The sequence below is a fragment of the Somniosus microcephalus genome, unplaced genomic scaffold, assembly GCF_052327205.1.
Source record: "Somniosus microcephalus isolate GS21.2 unplaced genomic scaffold, FLI_Smic_1.0 unresolved_chr4, whole genome shotgun sequence".
NCBI classification, from domain to species: Eukaryota; Metazoa; Chordata; class Chondrichthyes; order Squaliformes; family Somniosidae; genus Somniosus; species Somniosus microcephalus.
The window spans coordinates 53,545,081-53,567,893 of NW_028225182.1; the positions used below are offsets into that span (position 1 = coordinate 53,545,081).

Genomic DNA, 22,813 nt, shown 5'->3' on the forward strand with positions numbered 1-22,813 from the left:
TGGTGGGTACAGGTCTGTCATTGTATAACACTGGGGTACAGTACTGGTGGGTACAGGTCTGTCACTGTATAACACTGGGGTACAGTACTGATGGGTACAGGTCTGTCATTGTATAACACTGGGGTACAGTACTGGTGGGTACAGGTCTGTCACTGTATAACACTGGGGTACAGTACTGGTGGGTACAGGTCTGTCATTGTATAACACTGGGGTACAGTACTGGTGGGTATAGGTCTGTCACTGTATAACACTGGGGTACAGTACTGGTGGGTACAGGTCTGTCACTGTATAACACTGGGGTACAGTACTGGTGGGTACAGGTCTGTCACTGTATAACACTGGTACAGTACTGGTGGGTACAGGTCTGTCACTGTATAACACTGGGGTACAGTACTGGTGTGTACAGGTCTGTCACTGTATAACACTGGGGTACAGTACTGGTGGGTACAGGCCTGTCACTGTATAACACTGGGGTACAGTACTGGTGGGTACAGGTCTGTCACTGCATAACACTGGGGTACAGTATTGGTGGGTACAGGTCTGTCACTGTATAACACTGGGGTACAGTACTGGTGGGTACAGGTCTGTCACTGCATAACACTGGGGTACAGTACTGGTGGGTACAGGTCTGTCACTGTATAACACTGGGGTACAGTACTGGTGGGTACAGGCCTGTCACTGTATAACACTGGGGTACAGTACTGGTGTGTACAGGTCTGTCACTAACACTGGGGTACAGTACTGGTGGGTACAGGTCTGTCGCTGTATAACACTGGGGTACAGTAATGGTGGGTATAGGTCTGTCATTGTATAACACTGGGGTACAGTAATGGTGGGTACAGGTCTGTCACTGTATAACACTGGGGTACAGTAATGGTGGGTACATGTCTGTCACTGTATAACACTGGGGTACAGTATTGGTGGGTGCAGGTCTGTCACTGTATAACACTGGGGTACAGTACTGGTGGGTGCAGGTCTGTCACTGTATAACACTGGGGTACAGTACTGGTGGGTGCAGGTCTGTCACTGTATAACACTGGGGTACAGTACTGGTGGGTGCAGGTCTGTCACTGTATAACACTGGGGTACAGTACTGGTGGGTACAGGTCTGTCACTGTATAACACTGGGGTACAGTACTGGTGGGTGCAGGTCTGTCACTGTATAACACTGGGGTACAGTACTGGTGGGTACAGGTCTGTCATTGTATGACACTGGGGTACAGTACTGGTGGGTACAGGTCTGTCACTGTATAACACTGGGGTACAGTACTGGTGGGTGCAGGTCTGTCACTGTATAACACTGGGGTACAGTACTGGTGGGTACAGGTCTGTCACTGTATAACACTGGGGTACAGTACTGGTGGGTGCAGGTCTGTCACTGTATAACACTGGGGTACAGTACTGGTGGGTACAGGTCTGTCATTGTATGACACTGGGGTACAGTACTGGTGGGTACAGGTCTGTCACTGTATAACACTGGGGTACAGTACTGGTGGGTACAGGTCTGTCACTGTATAACACTGGGGTACAGTACTGGTGGGTGCAGGTCTGTCACTGTATAACACTGGGGTACAGTACTGGTGGGTACAGGTCTGTCACTGTATAACACTGGGGTACAGTACTGGTGGGTGCAGGTCTGTCACTGTATAACACTGGGGTACAGTACTGGTGGGTACAGGTCTGTCATTGTATGACACTGGGGTACAGTACTGGTGGGTACAGGTCTGTCACTGTATAACACTGGGGTACAGTACTGGTGGGTGCAGGTCTGTCACTGTATAACACTGGGGTACAGTACTGGTGGGTACAGGTCTGTCACTGTATAACACTGGGGTACAGTACTGGTGGGTACAGGTCTGTCACTGTATAACACTGGGGTACAGTACTGATGGGTACAGGTCTGTCACTGTATAACACGGGTACAGTACTGGTGGGTGCAGGTCTGTCACTGTATAACACTGGGGTACAGTACTGGTGGGTACAGGTCTGTCACTGTATAACACTGGGGTACAGTACTGGTGGGTACAGGTCTGTCACTATATAACACTGGGGTACAGTACTGGTGGGCACAGGTCTGTCACTATATAACACTGGGGTACAGTACTGGTGGGTACAGGTCTGTCACTGTATAACACGGGTACAGTACTGGTGGGTACAGGTCTGTCACTAACACTGAGGTACAGTACTGGTGGGCACAGGTCTGTCACTAACACTGGGGTACAGTACTCTGGAGTTCTGTAACTCTTTCTACGCGGGACTCCATAGTACGGAACAATGCGACTAACAGATATAAAGGTTTGTTCACGCCTGCTCTGAAGAGGAGATCCAAAATGGTGGGTCTCTGTTCTGCAGCAAGTTTGAAGGCTTCAGAAAGATATTGGGAGAACAAAAAACCTTTCCAGTGGACTTAACTTCGCCTTTTACACCCGACACAGTGAGGAGGAGTTCCGACAATCAAAGTGAATGCTCGGAACCTGTTCCCTGCCACAGTACCTTGGGGCACCTCCTGTTGAGGGTGCGCTGGGAGTCAAAGTATGTGATCGTCTTTTCACGGACGTTGACGGAGATCAGAGACCAGTGCACCTCCAGGTGAATGGGGATCAGGAGCAGATCTTTGTTAAAGATGTCAACCTACAATACAATAAATAATGTAACAAAGTAGATAACGATTCGCCCTGGTGTCCCCAAGCAAGGGACGAGGAGCCAACAGTCCCGTTATCCCCCACTGACCTCCTCCTGGAAAGAGCACATGCAGATGTCCGGCAAGGACAGCACTGGGGTCATCCAAGAAATATAGAAGATAGGAGCAGGAGTCGGCCATTCGGCCCCTCGAGCCTGCTCCGCCATTCAATGCGATCATGGCTGATCATCCAAACTCAGTACCCTGTCCCTGCCTTCTCCCCATATCCCTTGATCCCTTTAGCCTTAAGAAATATATCCAACTCCTTCTTGAATATATTTAATGAATTGGCCTCCACTGCCTTCTGTGGTAGAGAATTCCACAGGTTCACCACTCTCTGGGTGAAGAAATTCCTCCTCATCTCAGTCCTAAATGGCTTACCCCTTATCCTTAGACTGTGACCCCTGGTTCTGGACTCCCCGGCCATCGGGAACATCCTTCCTGTATCTAGTCTGTCCAGTCCTGTCAGAATTCTATAAGTTTCGATGAGATCCCCTCTCATTCTTCTAAACTCCAGCGAGTACAAGCCCAATCAACCCAATCTCTCCTCATACGTCATTCCTGCCATCCCAGGTATCAGCCTGGTGAATCTTCGTTGAACTCCTTCCATGTCAAGAACATCCTTCCTCAGATAAGGCGACCAAAACTGCACACAATACTCAAGGTGTGGTCTCACCAAGGCCCTGTACAACTGCAGCAAGACATCCTTGTTCCTGTACTCGAATCCTCTTGCTACGAAGGCCAACATACCATTTGCCTTCTTAACCGCCTGCTGCACCTGCATGCTTACCTTCAGCGACTGGTGCACAAGGACACCCAGGTCTCGTTGCACTTCCCCTTCTCCCAATCTATTGCCATTCAGATAATAATCTGCCTTCCTGTTTTTGCCACCAAAGTGGATAACCTCGCATTTATCCACGTTATATTGCATCTGCCATGTTTCTGCCCAGTCACCCAACCTGTCCAAATCATCCTGGAGTTTCTCGGCATCCTCCTCACAGCACACATGCCCACCCAGCTTTGTGTCGTATCCTACAACATTCCCCTCCCAAGCTGAATAGCCGATTACTCATAAGGAATGGCCACTTCAGTGGAGTATCAGAGGGTGTCCGACACCCATGAAATCATAACTTTGAGTCAATGCCTTCAGGAGCATAGGGGAGAAAAATGAGGAGGATTGGAAAAGAGGGGAGACGAGGCCAACAGGAACTTTACCCCAAACAAAGTGAAAAAGGAACCTGCAGTGGGAGCACCTCGAGAGGTTGGGGCAGATTTGAAATATTCCATCCAGCCCATGTAGGTATGGGAGTGCTGGGATAGTTTATAAAGAGCGTTATTCTACATTCATCCTTGCAATAACCTGGCATGACAGTTCTGGGACAGGTTTACATCGTGTTTACAGCACAGCACGAGGCCATTCGGCCCACCTGCTCCGTGCCGGTGTTTCTGCTCCACACCAGCCTCCTCCCACCCCTCCTCATCTCACCCCATCCTTCTATTCCTTTCTCCCTCGTGTGTTTATCCAGCTTCCCCTTAAATGCATCTGTGCTATTCGCCTCAACCACACCCTGTGGCAGCGAGTTCCACATTCTTTCCACTCTCTGGGGAAAGAAGTTTCTCCTGAATTCCCGATTGGATTTATTAGTGACTGTTTGAGGACACTCGTGGGTCACCGGATGACGTACCCAGAAAATGATCGCCTGCTTCGAGACGTTACCTGGCTCGTCCACGGGCTCAGGTCCAGCGACCCATCACAGGCCCAGGAGGGCTGCGGGTACCCGGGCGTTGGCGGGAGGGCCGGGTAGATCTGGTGTGAGTTCAGGTCTCACTGAGCACGGAAGCCAGCACCAAGGTGTAGGCGAAACTGTGTCATGGTCGTGAGGTTAATCGCCCTTTCGTCACCATCTGAGGTGTACGAAGCTTAATACAATAGACACACGTTATCATAACAAACATCACATCGACAATAACCAGCAAATGACCAATCAGGTCCACCAACAACTATTTACACTCACACCCGTCCGTGTGGTATCCGACCTGGCTTCTGGGGCTCTGGTTGTACAATCTCAGGCAATTTCCAGATAGCAAACTCTTAGACTGTCTTTGGTAAAGAAGTTTCTCCTGAATTCCCTGTTGGATTTATTAGTGACTGTCTTATATTGATGGCCCCTAGTTCTGGTCTCGCTCACAATTGGAAACGTCTTCTTGATGTCAACCCTATCGAACCCCTTCATAAAATTAAAGACCTCGATCAAGTCACCCCCTATTTTATAGGGAGCTTTATTCTAGATTCTACCCAAGTCGTACCTGGTCTGGGAGTGCTGGAATAGTTTATAAGGAGGGTTGTAACTACATTCATCCATGCAGTGAGCCTGGAGTGGCAGTTCTGGGACAGGTTTACACAGAATTTACAACACAGCATGAGGCCATTCAGGTACAGCACGCGAGGTGGAAAATCTTACATTTTTGGTCCATCGCTTCACCCCATCATAGCCCTTGGTTCTCAGCTTGTCATAAAAAAAGCTGTTGAAGAAGTGAACCTGTGTAAAGAAAGCGGACTCATTAAATCCTTGAGACAGTTTCACTGATGATCCTATCACCCTGCAGTACCAAAGCCCGACTCCCCCCCACCACCCAATCCATCACCCCCCACCCCAAACCAAGAGAATCTCCCCTTTCACTCCTCTCCCCAATTAACCCTCTACTCTTCCTGTCCTAACCACTCTGGCGATGTATTTAGATTAATAAGGGCGCAAAGGAGTTTTACCAGAATGGTACCAGGGATAAGGGAATTCAATTAGAAGGAGAGATTGGAGAAGCTGGGGTTGTTCTCCTTAGAGCGGAAACAACATAGAAACATCGAAGATAGGAGCAGGAGTCGGCCATTCGGCCCCTCGAGCCTGCTCCGCCATTCAATGAGATCATGGCTGATCATCCAAATTCAGTACCCTGTCCCTGCCTTCTCCCCATATCCCTTGATCCCTTTAGCCTTAAGAAATATATCCAACTCCTTCTTGAATATATTTAATGATTTGGCCTCAGCTGCCTTCTGTGGTAGAGAATTCCACAGGTTCACCACTCTCTGGGTGAAGAAATTCCTCCTCATCTCTGTCCTAAATGGCTTACCCCTTATCCTTAGACTGTGACCCCTGGTTCTGGACTCCCCCACCATCGGGAACATCCTTCCTGCATCTAGTCTGTCTAGTCCTGTTAGAATTTTATAAGTTTCAATGAGATCCCCTCTCATTCTTCTAAACTCCAGTGAGTATAAGCCCAATCGACCCAATCTCTCCTCATACGTCATTCCTGCCATCCCAGGTACAGGAAACTTCGGTTTATCCGGAGGTTAACTGTCCGGAATGCTCGAGCCACTGGCAAAAATCAGGAGCCGTTTCGTTAGGTTTTTTTTCTTTTCGTTGCTTTTTTTTCCACCAGTCAGGCTCTGCAAGGTCTCGCTGAAGCTGTCGCTAAGCTACAGAGACGCTTGCAAGGTACAGCCGACTCTTTAGAAGCTGTTGCTAAGCAACAGGGTTTGTTGCCAGATACGGAGCTCAAAATCTCCGTACGTTTCAACATTAGCGCTGGTTTTGATGGGACGGCAACAGCTCGGTCCCGTCGGTGCCGGATAGCACAAAAGTTTCCTGTATCAGTCTGGTGAATCTTCGCTGCACTCCCTCCATGGCAAGAACATCCTTCCTCAGATAAGGTTAAAGGGAGACTGAGAGAGGTTTTGAGAGAGTAAATAATGGGAAACTGTTTCCAGTGGCAGGAGGGTCGGTAACCAGAGGACACAGATTGAAGATAATTGGCAAAAAAGAGGGGAGATGAGGAGAATGTTTTTACACAGCGAGTTGTTGTGATCTGGAACGCGCTGCCGGAAAGGGCGGTGGGAGCAGATTCAACAGTAACTTTCAAAAGGGGAATTGGAGAAATACATGGAGGGGGACTAATTGGAGAGCTCTTTCAAAGAGCCGGCACCGGCACGATGGGCCGAACGGCCTCCCTCCGTGCTGTGTCATTCCATGGCTCTAAGAATAGGGAGAAGCAGCAGAGCTTCCCAATGCCCGAGTGGACAAGTACAAACCCTGGTGTGGGACTTAGCCGGTTAAGGAAGGAGCTGGTTTCCATACACCGTCTGTGCCAAGAGATTGCCGGGTGGTGGTGGGGATGCTGCACGTGGTGTCCCTGGTTCCCGGGAAGGACATTTGGGAGCCCCGGTCTCTGATGGTGCCTGCTGGAAGGTCCAGGTAGGGGCGTTGGACTAGGATGGGGCCCTTTATAAGACAAATTGAAATATGGGAAGGAAATCACAGGCACTGGTACAAGTGGACCGAACTTTGTGTTCCTCCAATTCCGGCCTTTGGAGCATCCCCCACTCTCTTCACCACACCTTCAGCCACCGAGGTCCTGAGCTCTAGAATTCCCGCCTTTAACCTCTCCACCTCTCTCTCTCTTCCTTAAAAACCCACCTCTTTGACCAAGCTTTTAGTCACCTCTCCCAACAGCTCCTACTTTGGGTTGGTGACCATTTTGGGTGTCATTACCCCTTTGTGAAACCGCTTGGGATGTTTTCCTGCATCAAGTGCACGATGTCATTGCAAGTTGGTGCTGCGACCGAGTGTTGTGGGTTTCTCGCACATCTGTATAACCCACACCCGTGTAAACAGGGATTGCAGCAGTGCCGGCTTTATAACTCACCGAGGGCCTTGAGTGCAGTGAAACCAGCAACGCAACATTATAATATACAGCAGCTTGGGGAGGCAGTATTTTTATTTTCATTACAAGTGCTGCAGTGGTGTGTGTCCAGGCTACTTTAAGGAGAGCAGACGCACGCATGCACAATGCAGGCAGGGGCGCGCCCGCGCGCCACGGGCGGGCGCACGACACGGGCGGGCGCGCGCACGACACAGGCAGGCACTCGCACGACACAGGCAGGCACACGCACGACACAGGCAGGCACACGCACGACACAGGCAGGCACACGCACGACACAGGCAGGCACACGCACGACACAGGCAGGCACACGCACGACACAGGCAGGCACACGCACGACACAGGCAGGCACACGCACGACACAGGCAGGCACACGCACGACACAGGCAGGCACACGCACGACACAGGCAGGCACACGCACGACACAGGCAGGCACACGAACACAGGCAGGCACACGCACGACACAGGCAGGCACACGCACGACACAGGCAGGCACACGCACGACACAGGCAGGCACACGCACGACACAGGCAGGCACACGCACGACACAGGCAGGCACACGCACGACACAGGCAGGCACACGCACGACACAGGCAGGCACACGCACGACACAGGCAGGCACACGCACGACACAGGCAGGCACACGCACGACACAGGCAGGCACACGCACGACACAGGCAGGCACACGCACGACACAGGCAGGCACACGCACGACACAGGCAGGCACACGCACGACACAGGCAGGCACACGCACGACACAGGCAGGCACACGCACGACACAGGCAGGCACACGCACGACACAGGCAGGCACACGCACAACACAGGCAGGCACACGCACAACACAGGCAGGCACACGCACAACACAGGCAGGCACACGCACGACACAGGCAGGCACACGCACGACACAGGCAGGCACACGCACGACACAGGCAGGCACACGCACGACACAGGCAGGCACACGCACGACACAGGCAGGCACACGCACGACACAGGCAGGCACACACACAACACAGGCAGGCACACACACAACACAGGCAGGCACACACACAACACAGGCAGGCACACGCACAACACAGGCAGGCACACGCACGACACAGGCAGGCGCACACACAACACAGGCAGGCACACGCACGACACAGGCAGGCACACACACGACACAGGCAGGCACACGCACAACACAGGCAGGCACACGCACAACACAGGCAGGCACACGCACAACACAGGCAGGCACACACACATACAAAATGTATTCCCCGGGCAGGGAAGTGACTTTGAGCCCAAGATCAGCCATGATCTTATTGAATGGCGGAGCAGGCTCGAGGGGCCAAGTGGCCTATTCCTGCTCCTATTTCTTATGTTCTTAAAATACAGGCAGACACACACACACAATAGAGGCAGAGACACACACACAGACACAAAGCAGGCAGAGACACACACACACAGACACAATACAGGCAGAGACACACACACACAGACACAATACAGGCAGAGACACACACACACACAGAGACACAATACAGGCAGAGACACACACACAGACACAATACAGGCAGAGACACACACAGACACAATACAGGCAGAGACACACACACACAGACACAATACAGGCAGAGACACACACACAGACACAATACAGACAGAGACACACAGACACAATACAGGCAGAGACGCACAGACACAATACAGGCAGAGACACACACACAGACACAATACAGGCAGAGACACACACACAGACACAATACAGACAGAGACACACACACAGACACAATACAGGCAGAGACACACACACAGACACAATACAGACAGAGACACACACACAGACACAATACAGACAGAGACACACACACAGACACAATACAGGCAGAGACACACACACACAATACAGGCAGAGACACACACACAGACACAATACAGGCAGCGGTGAGTCACTGAGTAAACAGACTTACCTTATCAGGGACGGTGTCCATAACGAGGTCTCCATACATGTTCATAACCTGCAGTACAGCACAAGAAAAAGTACTTCATCTCTCACCACTGTAACGCCAAGGACAACCCCAGCAACAACTTTATAACACTCAATTCGCTCTCTTCCTCCCCCCTCCCCACCCCAGCCAAAAGGTCTCAGTTCTGTTTTTTGTGGATTTTGCACTCCCAAGCCTCAGTTGATTCTTCTCAAAAGCCAACCACTGGAAGGCCAGCATGAGCGACACAGGGCCAATCACCTTCGTGTTTATCCTTCGCCCATGGCACATCTCAAACAAAGCAAGTACGTGCCAACTGCCCAGCCAATGTGCTCGCTGATTTGCCCTCCACTGGTTATTGAGGTGGGGGCAAAGCATCTCACTGTCTGGCCCCCGCTAAAGATCAAACGTGTCACCCGGTCCTGTCTGAAGCAAGCCTCGGTGGACCTTGGTCCTGTCCTCTTCACTATCTACATGCTATCCTTTGGCAACAACATCAACAAGCAAGGGGTTCATTTCTACATGTTTGCTGGTGACACTATCTACCCCTCTGCCTCCTTCAATGATCCAAAGCCCATTACCATGCTCTCCCAACTGCTTCCAATAGCAGGATATAGATATTCACCTCAGCAAAAACCAAAGGTGTCACCCTTCGGTTCCCAGCAGCAGCTGGCCTCGACTCAATCAACCTCAAGCTGATTCAGGAGGTGCAGAATGTCAGCACACTGCTCGATCCGAGCTTAGCTTGCACCCCCAGACTGCTCTCTTCCATAGAAACATAGAAGATAGGAGCAGGAGTCGGCCATTCGGCCCCTCGAGCCTGCTCCGCCATTCAATGAGATCATGGCTGATCATCCAAATTCAGTACCCTGTCCCTGCTTTCTCCCCATATCCCTTGATCCCTTTAGCTTTAAGAAATATATCCAACTCCTTCTTGAATATATTTAATGAATTGGCCTCTACTGCCTTCTGTGGTAGAGAATTCCACAGGTTCACCACTCTCTGGGTGAAGAAATTCCTCCTCATCTCAGTCCTAAATGGCTTACCCCTTATCCTTAGACTGTGACCCCTGGTTCTGGACTCCCCGACCATCGGGAACATCCTTCCTGCATCTAGTCTGTCTAGTCCTGTTAGAATTTTATAAGTTTCAATGAGATCCCCTCTCATTCTTCTAAACTCTAGTGAGTATAAGCCCAATCGACCCAATCTCTCCTCATACATCATTCCTGCCATCCCAGGTATCAGCCTGGTGAATCTTCGCTCCACGGCAAGAACATCCTTCCTTAGATAAGGCGACCAAAACTGCACACAAGGTGCGGTCTCACCAAGGCCCTGTACAGCTGCAGCAAGGCATCCTTGCTCCTGTACTTGAACCCTCTCGCTACGAAGGCCAACATACCATTTGCCTCCTTAACCTTCCACACCCGCAATATTGCCAATCTCGGCTTCTACCCCCCCCGCCACTACCAGAATTCTAGTCCGCGCCTTCATCACCTAGAGGCACTTCTATTAACGCTCTCCAGGCCGGCCTCCCTGCCTCAACTCTCAGGTTTCAACTCAGCCAAAATGGCAGCAGCCCGCGGCCACACCAAGGTCCACTTCAACCCTCTTCCTCAAGGAGTTGACTTCAAAAGCTCTTGACCTGGCACTGCCTCAATGATGGTCCCCTGCCGTATGTCCACTCCACTCCACGAACACTGGCCTTCCTCTCTGCTCTCCCACTTGTGGCTGCTCCTTCCGTCCCCTGTACTCCTGCCCTCTGGAGCTCCCCGCCCATTACCCTCTGCGTTCACTGCCCACTCTCCCCTTCAAAAATCTCCTCAAAGTCCTTCCCTTCTACCGTGCCTCTTCCCCAACACTCTTCCATTTCCTTTGCCCCTCACTAGTTACAGCCTGCCAACCCGAAAATGACCCGTTTATTCCTACTCTCTGTTTCCCAATCCTCAATCCATGCTAGTATATTACCCGAATCCCATGAGCCCTAATTTTGTTTAATAACCTTATTGAATGTTTTATGAAAATCCAAATACACCACATCTACTGGTTCCCCCTGATCTATTCTGCTAGGTACATCAAAAAAAGGCTAATAGATTTGTCAAACACGATTTCCCTTTCATAAATCCGTGTTGACTCTGCCCAACCCTATTATTATTTTCTAAGTGTCCTGTTACCACATCCTTAATAATAGATTCTAGCATTTTCCCTACTGCTGATGTCAGGCTAACTGGTCTGTAGTTCCCCGTTTTCTCTCTCCCTCCTTTCTTAAATAGTGGGGTTACATTTGCTACCTTCCAATCCGCAGGAACTGTTCCAGAATCTATGGAATTTTGGAAAATGACAACCAATGTCCACTATCCCTATAGTCACCTCTTTCAAAACCCTAGGATGTAGGCCATCAGGTCCAGGGGATTTATCGGCTTTCAGTCCCATTAATTTCTCCAGTACAATTTTTTTTACTAATACTAATTTCTTTCAGTTCCTCATTCTCGCTAGAGCCTTGGTTCTCCACTATTTCCGGGAAGTTTTTTGCATCTTCTTCCGTGAAGACAGACACAAAGTATTTGTTTAATTTCTCTGCCATTTCCTTATTCCCCATTATAATTTCTCCTGTCTCAGCCTGTAAGGGACCCACATTTACTTTCACTAATCTTTTCCTTTTTACATACCTATAGAAGCTTTTACAGTCTGTTTTTAGGTCTCTCACTAGTTTACTCTCATATTCTATTTTCCCTTTCTTTATCAATTTCTTGATCCTCCTTTGCTGAATTCTAAAATTCTCCCAATCCTCAGGCTCACACTCTTTTTGGCAACATTATAAGCCTCTTCCTTTGATCTAATACTATCTTTAACTTCTCTTGTTAGCCACGGTTGGACCACTTTTCCGGTGGGGTTTTTGTGCCTTAAAGGAATGTATATTTGTTGTAAATGATGTATTAATTCTTTAAATGCTAGTCATTGCTCCTCTACTGTCATACCTTTTAATGTAGTTTCCCAAACTACCTTAGCCAACTCGCCCCTCATACCTACATAGTTTGCTTTGTTTAGATTTAACTAAATCACTTTCAAACTCAATATAAAATTCTATCATATTATGGTCACTCCCCTAAAGGCTCCTTTACTACAAGGTTATTAATTAACCCTTTCTCATTGCACAATACTAGATCTAAAATAGCCTGTTCCCTAGTTGGTTCCTGAACATACTGATCTAGAAAACTATCTTGCATACATTCCATGGATTCATCCTCCACACAATGTGGTTTGCCCAGTCTGTATGTAGATTAAAGCCCCCCCATGATTACTGTATTACCCTTGTTATATGCGCCTCTAATTTCCTGATTTATCCTCTGCCCTACATTACAGCGAATGTTTGGGGGCCTATAAACAACTCCCACCAATGTTTTCTGCCCCTTGCTGTTTCTTAGCTCCACCCAAACTGATTCTACTTCTTGATTTTCGGAGCTAAGATCCTTTCTCTCTACTGTCTTTATCCCATCCTTTATTATCAGGGCTACTCCTCCTCCTTTTCCACTTTGCCGATCTCTTCTAAAAGTTAAGTATCCTGGAATATTTAGTTCCCAACCTTGGCCACTTTACAACCACGTCTCCGTAATGGCTATTAGATCAAACCTGTTCATTTCTATCTGCGCTATTAATTCACCTATTTTGTTGCGAATGCTTCGCACATTCAGATATAGTGCCTTTATCTTAGACTTATTTCTATTTTTCCCTGATGCCACCTTAGTCACTGATGCCCTATTACCTTTGTTACTCTCTCTGTCCCTTCCTGACCCACTCCGCTTATTTTTACCCAAACTCTGCTCTAGAGCCTTGACATTTCTCTCGCTGCTTTTAAATTTACTCTTTCCTGAATCCTCCCCCCCCTCTTCATTAGTTTAAAGCCCTGTCTACTGCCCTAGTTATTCTGTTCGCCAGGACACTGGTCCCAGCCTGGTTTAAGTGGAGCCCATCCCAACGGAACAGCTCCCTCTTTCCCCAGTACTGGTGCCAGTGCCCCATGAACTGAAACCCCTTCCTCCCACACCACTCTTTGAGCCACGCATTTAAACCTCTAATCTGCGTGTCCCTATGCCAATTTGCGCGTGGCTCAGGTAACAATCCAGAGATTATTACCTTTGAGGTTCTGTGTTTTAATTTGGATCTTAGCTCCTCAAACTTCACCAGCAGAACCTCATTCCTAGTTCTACCTATGTCGTTGGTTCCTACCTGGACCACGACAACTGGATCCTCCCACTCCCACTTCTTCTCCAGCCATGAGGAGATGTCTTTAACCCTGGCACTGGGTAGGCAACACAACCTTCAGAACTCTCAGTCGCGGCTGCAGAGAACAGTATCTATCCTCCTGACTATACTGTCCCCTACCACAACTACATTCCCTTTCACTCCCCCCACTTGAATGGCCTCCTGCACCATGGTGCCATGGTCAGCCTGCTCATCCATCCTGCAGGCTTTTCCCTCATCCACACAGGCAGCAAGAACCTCATACCTGTCGGACATGGGCAAAGGCTGAGGCTCCTCCAGCACTGCCCCTGGGGTCCCCTGACCTGCCCGAGTCGCAGTCACACCCTCCTGTCCCTGACCACTAACCAGACCTGTACCACTACATAACCTAAGGGGTGTGACTGCCTCCTGGATCAGAGTGTCCAGGTAACTCTCCCCCTCCCTGATGCCCCGCAATGTCTGCACCTCAGACTCCAGCTCAACAACTCTGAGCTGAAGTTCCTCAAGATGCAGGCACTTACTGCAAACATAGAAGATAGGAGCAGGAGTCGGCCATTCGGCCCCTCGAGCCTGCTCCGCCATTCAATGAGATCATGGCTGATCATCCAAACTCAGTACCCTGTCCCTGCCTTCTCCCCATAACCCTTGATCCCTTTAGCCTTAAGAAATATATCTAACTCCTTCTTGAATATATTTAATGAATTGGCCTCTACTGCCTTCTGTGGTAGAGAATTCCACAGGTTCACCACTCTCTGGGTGAAGTAATTCCTCCTCATCTCTGTCCTAAATGGCTTACCCCTTATACTTAGACTGTGACCCCTGGTTCTGGACTCCCCGACCATCGGGAACATCCTTCCTGCATCCAGTCTGTCTAGTCCTGTCAGAATTTTATAAGTTTCAATGAGATCCCCTCTCAATCTTCTAAACTCCAGCGAGTATAAGCCTAATCGACCCAATCTCTCCTCATACGTCATTCCTGCCATCCCAGGTGTCAGCCTGGTGAATCATTGCTGCACTCCCTCCATGGTAAGAACATCCTTCCTCAGATAAGGCGACCAAAACTGCACACAATACTCAAGGTGTGGTCTCACCAAGGCCCTGTACAACTGCAGCAAGACATCCTTGCTCCTGTACTGAAACCCTCTCGCTACGAAGGCCAACATACCATTTGCCTTCTTAACCGCCTGCTGCACCTGCATGCTTACCTTCAGCGACTGGTGCACAAGGACGCCCAGGTCTCGTTGCACTTCCCCTTCTCCCAATCTATTGCTGTTCAGATAATAATCTGCCGTCCTGTTTTTGCCACCAAAGTGGATAACCTCGCATTTATCCACATTATACTGCATCTGCCCAATCACCCAACCTGTCCAAATCATACTGGAGTTTCCCGGCATGGTTGTCTGGGATCACAGTGCTCTCCACAAACTCCCACATGCTGCAGTTGCTGCACATCGCCTGCACTGCCATCGCTATATGGCTTGTTTTATTTAATTAGATGTGTAATTAGGTAATTTAATCTAGATCAAGAAACTACACTGTAAATTAAGTTAGGGGTACTGCAATTAAATATCTACCTGTAACACACAGCACTACAAGCAGTGTTGGCAAAAAACAGCAACTCCTTTCCTCTCCTCCAAATTCCCACTCTTTTCCAAATAAAACAGTCCGTTTAATCCCGCTCGGTGCAGATCACCACATTATGAGCAGCTAAGAAACGACGCAGAGAATCGGATCTCGACAGGCTCAAAACAAAAAGGGCAAAGTTTGGGGAAAATCCCTTCGCTTTTCTGGAGAAAGTGACATTTCCCACAAATGCCTCGTGATCAGTAAAACCCCTGGGGTCTCCCCGCTGGCTCCCTGGTTAATGCAGCACACAACAGCGTTAACGGGTGACAGCTGGCCTGGTAGAAGCCAGTGCCCGGCCCAAATCTAGGCCGCTGCCTGATTTTTAGTCGGGGGGGGGGGGGCGGGAGTGGCGATAAACGGGACAAACTGCTCAAGGGGCCCGGGGGGGGGATTCACTTGCTGCTGATCGCCACCTAGGGACCCCTGGCGGAGAGGCCCCGCCAAGGAGAAGAAACGGACTGGACCGTGATGCCCGCCACAGTTCAATTGTCTCGCCGTCCAGGTCCGGAAAAGGGAGAAGGGCCATTTGACTGAAGGGACTGCCGCCGAGACCAAGGAACCATCCATCAAGCTCAGAGGAAACAACATTATTAAAAAGGTGCTGTATCGGTATTAATGCGCTGAAAAAATCATAACCCACCAATCACCGATGGTCAACAACAAAAGAAATATAACCTGGTCATTAAGCCAGTTTTGTCCATACAAAGTGGAGAGATCATCCATGGTGAGCACATGCCTCTTGTAAGTGACTCGGAAATTTCGGACAGCATTATTCCCGATCATTCGATGGTAAGACTGCATCACGTGGTGAATCATGCTCTTTCTGTGTGCAAAAAAAAGTCAAAAAGATTTACCAGGATGTTGCCAGGATTGGTGAATTTTAGCTACGAGTAAAGATTGGAGAGGCTGGGGTTGTTTTCTTTGGAACAGAGGAGGCTGAGGGGAGACTTGATTGAGGTGTATAAAATGATGAGGGGCCTAGATAGAGTGGATAGGAAGGACCTATTTCCCTTAGCAGAAGGGTCAATAACCAGGGGGCATAGATTTAAAGTACAGGAAACTCTTTCTAATCCGGCACTGACGGGACCGGCGTGGTGCCGGTTTATCAAAAAGTCCGGATTACAGAGAGGTATAGTAAAAGGTACGAGAGCCCCGTACACAGCAACAAATCCAGGCTTCCCTGTTGCTTAGCAACAGGTGCAGGAACCCTGGCCACAAGATCCAGGCGTCCCTGTTGCTTAGCAACAGGTGCAGGAACCCCGGTTACACAGCCACAGATCCAGGAACGGCCACTAATATGAAGTAAAACTTACCTGAACCTACTCCTGGTTTTGCCGGTTAACAGAGATTCCCGGTTATCGAGACGCCGGTAAATCGAGTTTCCTGTAATTGGGAGAAGGATTAGAGGGGAGTTGAGGAGAATTCTTTTCACCCAGAGGGTGGTGGGGGTCTGGAACTCACTACCTGAGAGGGTGGTCGAGGCAGAAACCCTCATCACATTTAAAAAGTACTTGGATCTGCACTTGAAGTGCCGTAACCGACAGGGCTACGGACCGAGAGCTGGAAAGTGGGATTAGGGCGGGATAGCTCTTTGTCGGCCGGCACGGACACGACGAGCCGAATGGCCTCCTTCTGCGCTCTAAATGATTCTATGACTCCATCCAAACAATTCTGATCCAAGTTAAAAAGTTCCACCTCGGCCGTCACAATTTGTCCCCCTCCTCCCCCCCAGACTTACTCTGAGGTACAGCATCAGTGGCTCCCCCTTCGAGCAAGCCCAGATAACCAGCTTGGCCATTCTACTCGATCCCACGGAGTCCCGGTCCTGTCCTCAACCCAAGGTTCACAGAGCATAGAAGACAGGAGCAGGAGTCGGCCATTCGGCCCCTCAAGCCTGCTCCGCCATTCAATGAGATCATGGCTGATCATCCAAATTCAGTACCCCGTCCCTGCTTTCTCCCCATATCCCTTGATCCCTTTAGCCTTAAGAAATATATCCAACTCCTTCTTGAATATATTTAATGAATTGGCCTCCACTGTCTTGTGTGGTAGAGAATTCCACAGGTTCACCACTCTCTGGGTGAAGAAATTCCTCCTCATCTCTGTCCTAAATGGCTTACCCCTTATCCTTAGACTGTGACCCCTGGTTCTGGACTCCCCCACCATCGGGAACATCCTTCCTGCATCTAGTCTGTCCAGTCCTGTTAGAATTTTATAAGTTTCAATGAGATCCCCTCTCATTCTTCTAAACTCCAGCGAGTACAAGCCCAATCGACCCAATCTCTCCTCATACGTCATTCCTGCCATCCCAGGTATCAGTCTGGTGAATCTTCGCTGCACTCCCTCCATGGCAAGAACATCCTTCCTCAGATAAGGCGACCAAAACTGCACTCAATACTCAAGGTGTGGTCTCACCAAGGCCCTGTACAACTGCAGCAAGACATCCTTGTTCCTGTACTCGAACCCTCTCGCTATGAAGGCCAACATACCATTTGCCTTCTTAACCGCCTGCTGCACCTGCATGCTTACCTTCAGCGACTGGTGCACAAGGACACCCAGGTCTCATTGCACTTCCCCTTCTCCCAATCTATTGCCGTTCAGATAATAATCTGCCTTCCTGTTTTTGCCACCAAAGTGGATAACCTCGCATTTGGCAAAGCAGTGGCCACAGATCACTCCCCAGCACTATCCTGATCTGCACGCCTCAGTGCCACACGCCGGGCAGCGCGTTTTACCCTTCGAGAAATCAAGGGAAGTAAAGCAACTCTTACTGTCCCATGGGGAAAACGCCACAGTGACTGTATCCATTGAACTAGGGGTGGGAGGGAAGAGAAGGGCGGACGAAAGGAGAGCAACAAGGCAGCAGAGAAACAGGGGCCTATGGGACGAAGGGGGTGGGGGGGGGGGCAGAAAGAAAGTAAAGAGACGACCCCTAAAATAAACAGGGTGGGCGGGATAACAAACAACATTGCGGCAAATCTCCATTCTATATCGAACGAGGAGGTTAAACGTCACAGCTCCAGATAGTAGGAAGCAACATTCTCGACACAATGTGTACCTGTGGGAGGTTGAGAAATCCTGTTCAAACACGTCCTGTAGTTTCTCAATGACCTCCTCGGTGTTCAGGGGTATTAAGCTGCCGTACGTTTGGATATACTCGTCCAGGAGGCCTGAAAAGGAAGATCACCATCAGTATGGACGAAGGGTCCAGTGATAAAAGTTTGAGGCCCGCGGTTTAATTGCACCCCCCCAGTAACTGGTAGACTAGATAAGGGAGAACCAGTGGATGTGGTGTATTTGGACTTTCAGAAGGCTTTCGATAAGGTCCCGCATAAGAGACTAGCGTGTAAAGTTAAGGCACATGGGATTGGGGGCAAGGTACTGACTTAGATAGAGAACTGGTTGGCAGACAGGAAGCAAAGAGTTGGAATAAACGGGTCTTTTCCGAGTGGCAGGCAGTGACTAGTGGGGTACCGCAAGGATCGGTCCTAGGACCCCAGCTATTCACAATATATATTAATGATCTAGACGAGGGAACTAGATGTAATATCTCCAAATTTGCAGACGACACAAAGCTGGGTGGGCGTGTGTGCTGTGAGGAGGATGCCGAAAAACTCCAGTATGATTGGGACAGGTTGGGTGATTATACTGCATCTGCCATGCATCTGCCCAATGTGGATAAATGCGAGGTTATCCACTTTGGTGGCAAAATCAGGAAGGCAGATTATTATCTGAACGGCAATAGATTGGGAGAAGGGGAAGTGCAACGAGACCTGGGTGTCCTTGTGCACCAGTCGCTGAAGGTAAGCATGCAGGTGCAGCAGGCGGTTAAGAAGGCAAATGGTATGTTGGCCTTCGTAGCGAAAGGGTTCGAGTACAGGAGCAAGGATGTCTTGATGCAGTTGTACAGTGCCTTGGTGAGACCACACCTTGAGTATTGTGTGCAGTTTTGGTCGCCTAACTGAGGAAGTGCAGCGAAGATTCACCAGACTGATACCTGGGATGGCAGGAATGACGTATGAGGAGAGATTGGGTCGATTGGGCTTATACTCGCTGGAGTTTAGAAGAATGAGAGGGGATCTCATTGAAACTTATAAAATTCTAACAGGACTAGACAGACTAGATGCAGGAAGGATGTTCCCGATGGCGGGGGAGTCCAGAACCAGGGGTCACAGTCTAAGGATAAGGGGTAAGCCATTTAGGACAGAGATGAGGAGGAATTTCTTCACCCAGAGAATGGTGAACTTGTGGAATTCTCTACCACAGAAGGCAGTGGAGGCCAATTCATTAAATATATTCAAGAAGGAGTTAGATATATTTCTTAAGGCTAAAGGGATCAAGAGATATGGGGAGAAGGCAGGGACCGGGTACTGAATTTGGATGATCAGCCATGATCTCATTGAATGGCGGAGCAGGCTCGAGGGGCCGAATGGCCGACTCCTGCTCCTATCTTCTATGTTTCTATGTTTCTCCTGGAGGTGCATATCCCAAGGCAGGGCGCCGCAGCCAAGTGGCCTTTCTTCCAAGTACTGTACAAGCTAAGGCAGCGAGTACGGGCAGGCTATGTGCCATGGAGGGCAGCACCGACAAGCCCGATCCTGTCCTCACCTGTTCTTCACACCTGCACTTTACAGCAGGGCGGGGGGGGGGCGTTGGCAGAGGTGGCTGGACAGCCTTCGGGAATGAGAACCCTGACTGCTATCTCGGGCTGTCCAGTCTTGGAGCCACCAGCCCAGCGCGGACGGGGATTGAACCGTCGACCTTCTCATCCTCAAGAATGCATTTTCAAAATGGATGGAGGCGAAGACAGAAATGGCGGCCTTCCTCCCTCGGTAAGCAGGAAGCAGACTCTCAACACCCAAACAGAAATGAACTTTCAGTCCACCGATCCCTGAAACACTGAAATTCCCCCCGAGAAGTTGCCACTAACGTTAGCGGGGTAGCAACGCGGTCACATGCTCTAGTTAACCGCAACCAACGCTCCTTACCGTGAATGCAAGCCACATGCTCGTCGCTCATCGCCGACACGTGGTTTGCGCCGGATCGGTCGCTGGTCTTTGGCTGCTCGCCGGCTGCGCCCTCGGTCTCCGATTCTCCGCCGCCACTCGCCGGGCCATCGGACGCGCGCCTGCGCTTGCCAACGCTCGCCAAGCTGCCCTCCCCGCTGTCCTCCTCGCCGCCAAAGAGCTGCTCCGCCATCTGGGAGCCAATGCTGCACACGTGGCTGATGACAATGCCGTTGTCTTCTCTGGCCGCGCGTTGGCGCGGGCCACTGCCCTCCGAGCACGGAACTTCATCCGGGTCACTCAGTGGGTGCCCATTTACTCCGAGCGTATCTGCAACGTTATTCCAAGGGAAAAACAACCAGTGATCAATTGCAACAGAGCAAACTACACACACACAGACACAGAGAGACACACAGAGAGCCAGAGACACACAGAGAGGCAGAGACACACACACACACAGAGACAGACACACACACAGAGACAGACGAGGGAATGCAGTGGGTTAAACACTGGGCGTTTATCTCTGGACTCAGAGTTCAAACGCAGCCAGCCCCAGGTCTCCTGGCTGTAAGGGTCCACTGTGAAATATAGTTGGCTCCTCATGGGCACGGACTCCCAGCACAAAACCACTGCTAATGTGGCCCTTCCACTCGGAGGCCGCAGCATGGCTTGTGTGGGGAAACAGGAAAAGGTCACACTTGTATAGTACGGGTGGTCTGTTCAGGGACACACTGAGGCACAATGTTGGGCAAAGACTAGTGGAAACTTTACCCTGCGCCTAACTGTGCTAAACTATACCTGATGGGACATGAAGAAATAGGAGCAGGAGGAGGCCATTCGGCCCCTCGAGCCTGCTCCGATATTCAGTCAGATCATGGCTGATCATCGACCTCAACTCCACTTTCCTGCACTCTCCCCATATCCCTCGATTCCCCATGTGCTTTACTCTGTACTAAACTGTACCTGATGGGAGTGCTTTAGCCTGAATCTAACTGCACTCTCCACAATGGGAATACTTGATAAGTGAACGCTCCACGAGATACAATCATCACAGCCCAGCCCACATCCTCACCCGCACTAAACCCCACATTCCCCTCTCCTCTCAGCTGCACTGGCTCCCCATGCTCCGGCATGTTGACTTCAAAATCCTCAAGACTTGCTTTCAAACCTCGCTGCATCCTGACCATGGCGCTCTCCATCCTGCCTTGTGCCCTTCATGCACCCTCCCCCTGCCTCCAACACTGGACGCCTCACCCCCCTCACCACAGTGAACACTCAGTCGCGGTGCGCAGTTCCCTCTGCTGCTCGGTTAGTTCCCTCCCTACTTTCAGAGCCCTCCTCCCAGCCGAGCTCTCAGTTCCCCATCTCAGCTTCTTCATTTCTCAACTGTGCCCGTGCTCGGGATCGACCTCAGCCTTTGCCTGCTTATTTCAAAACCTTTTTCTGCCCGGGAGGAGCGGTGTACCTGTTGGTGGTGGTGCCGACACTGGATGCTGGGAGGGAGACGTGTTCCGGTACCAACATTCATGCCCTTCAGGTGTACAACACATCTCACATCGACTGCCATATCCCAGTCATTAACTTCAGACCACCACTCGATAAACTCGCAGTGTACGGTCAGTCAATTCACTTCCAGTAACCTCAGCTCATCCCAAACTCTGCTGCCCCGTGTCCTAACTCGCACCCTGTCCTGTTCACCCATCACCCCCTCTGCTCACTGCCCCGTGTCCTAACTCACACCCAGTCCCGTTCACCCATCACCCCCTGTGCTCACTGCCCCGTGTCCTAACTCACACCCAGTCCCGTTCACCCATCACCCCCTGTGCTCACTGCCCCGTGTCCTAACTCACACCCAGTCCCGTTCACCCATCACCCCTTGTGCTCACTGCCTCGTGTCCTAACTCGCACCCAGTCCCGTTCACCCTTCACCCCCTGCGCTCGCTGACCGACATTGGCCCCCGGTCCGGCAACACCTCGATTTTAAAGCTCGCTTCGTTTTCAAATCCCTCCATGGCCTCGCCCCCTCCCTATCTCTATAATCTTCTCCAGCCCCACAACCCTCTCAGATCTCTGCACTCCTCCAGTCCTACAACCCCCTCAGATCTCTGCACTCCTCCAGCCCCACAACCCTCAGATCTCTGCACTACTCCAGCCCCACAACCCTCAGATCTCTGCACTCCTCCAGCCCCACAACCCTCTCAGATCTCTGCACTCCTCCAGTCCTACAACCCTCCCAGATCTCTGCGCTCCTCCAATCCTACAACCCTCTCAGATCTCTGCACTCCTCCAGCCCCACAACCCTCTCAGATCTCTGCACTCCTCCAGGAACACAACCCTCAGGTCTCTGCACTCCTCCAATTCTACAACCCTCTCAGATCTCTGCACTCCTCCAGCCCCACAACCCTCAGATCTCTGCACTCCTCCAGCCCCACAACCCTCAGATCTCTGCACTCCTCCAGTCCCACAGCCCCCTCAGATCTCTGCACTCCTCCAGCCCCACAACCCTCTCAGATCGCTGCACTCCTCCAGGAACACAACCCTCCCAGATCTCTGCACTCCTCCAATCCTACAACCCTCTCAGATCTCTG

The 22,813-nt window shown here is 50.5% G+C and overlaps 1 protein-coding gene across 2 annotated transcripts in view; it reads right to left on the bottom strand.

The window, feature by feature from the left end:
- LOC147091107 (uncharacterized) overlaps positions 1-22,813 on the bottom strand; it is a 47,641-nt gene that overhangs the window by 21,006 nt on the left and 3,822 nt on the right. For both annotated transcript variants that reach the window (XM_085977559.1, XM_085977557.1), the window contains exons 2-7: positions 20,208-20,555; positions 18,278-18,389; positions 15,895-16,042; positions 9,340-9,387; positions 5,143-5,220; positions 2,494-2,631 (exon numbers count right to left, since the gene is read on the bottom strand). In XM_085977559.1, coding sequence (XP_085833685.1) covers positions 2,494-2,631; positions 5,143-5,220; positions 9,340-9,387; positions 15,895-16,042; positions 18,278-18,389; positions 20,208-20,555 — 872 coding nt within the window. The remainder of the gene's footprint in view (positions 1-2,493; positions 2,632-5,142; positions 5,221-9,339; positions 9,388-15,894; positions 16,043-18,277; positions 18,390-20,207; positions 20,556-22,813) is intronic.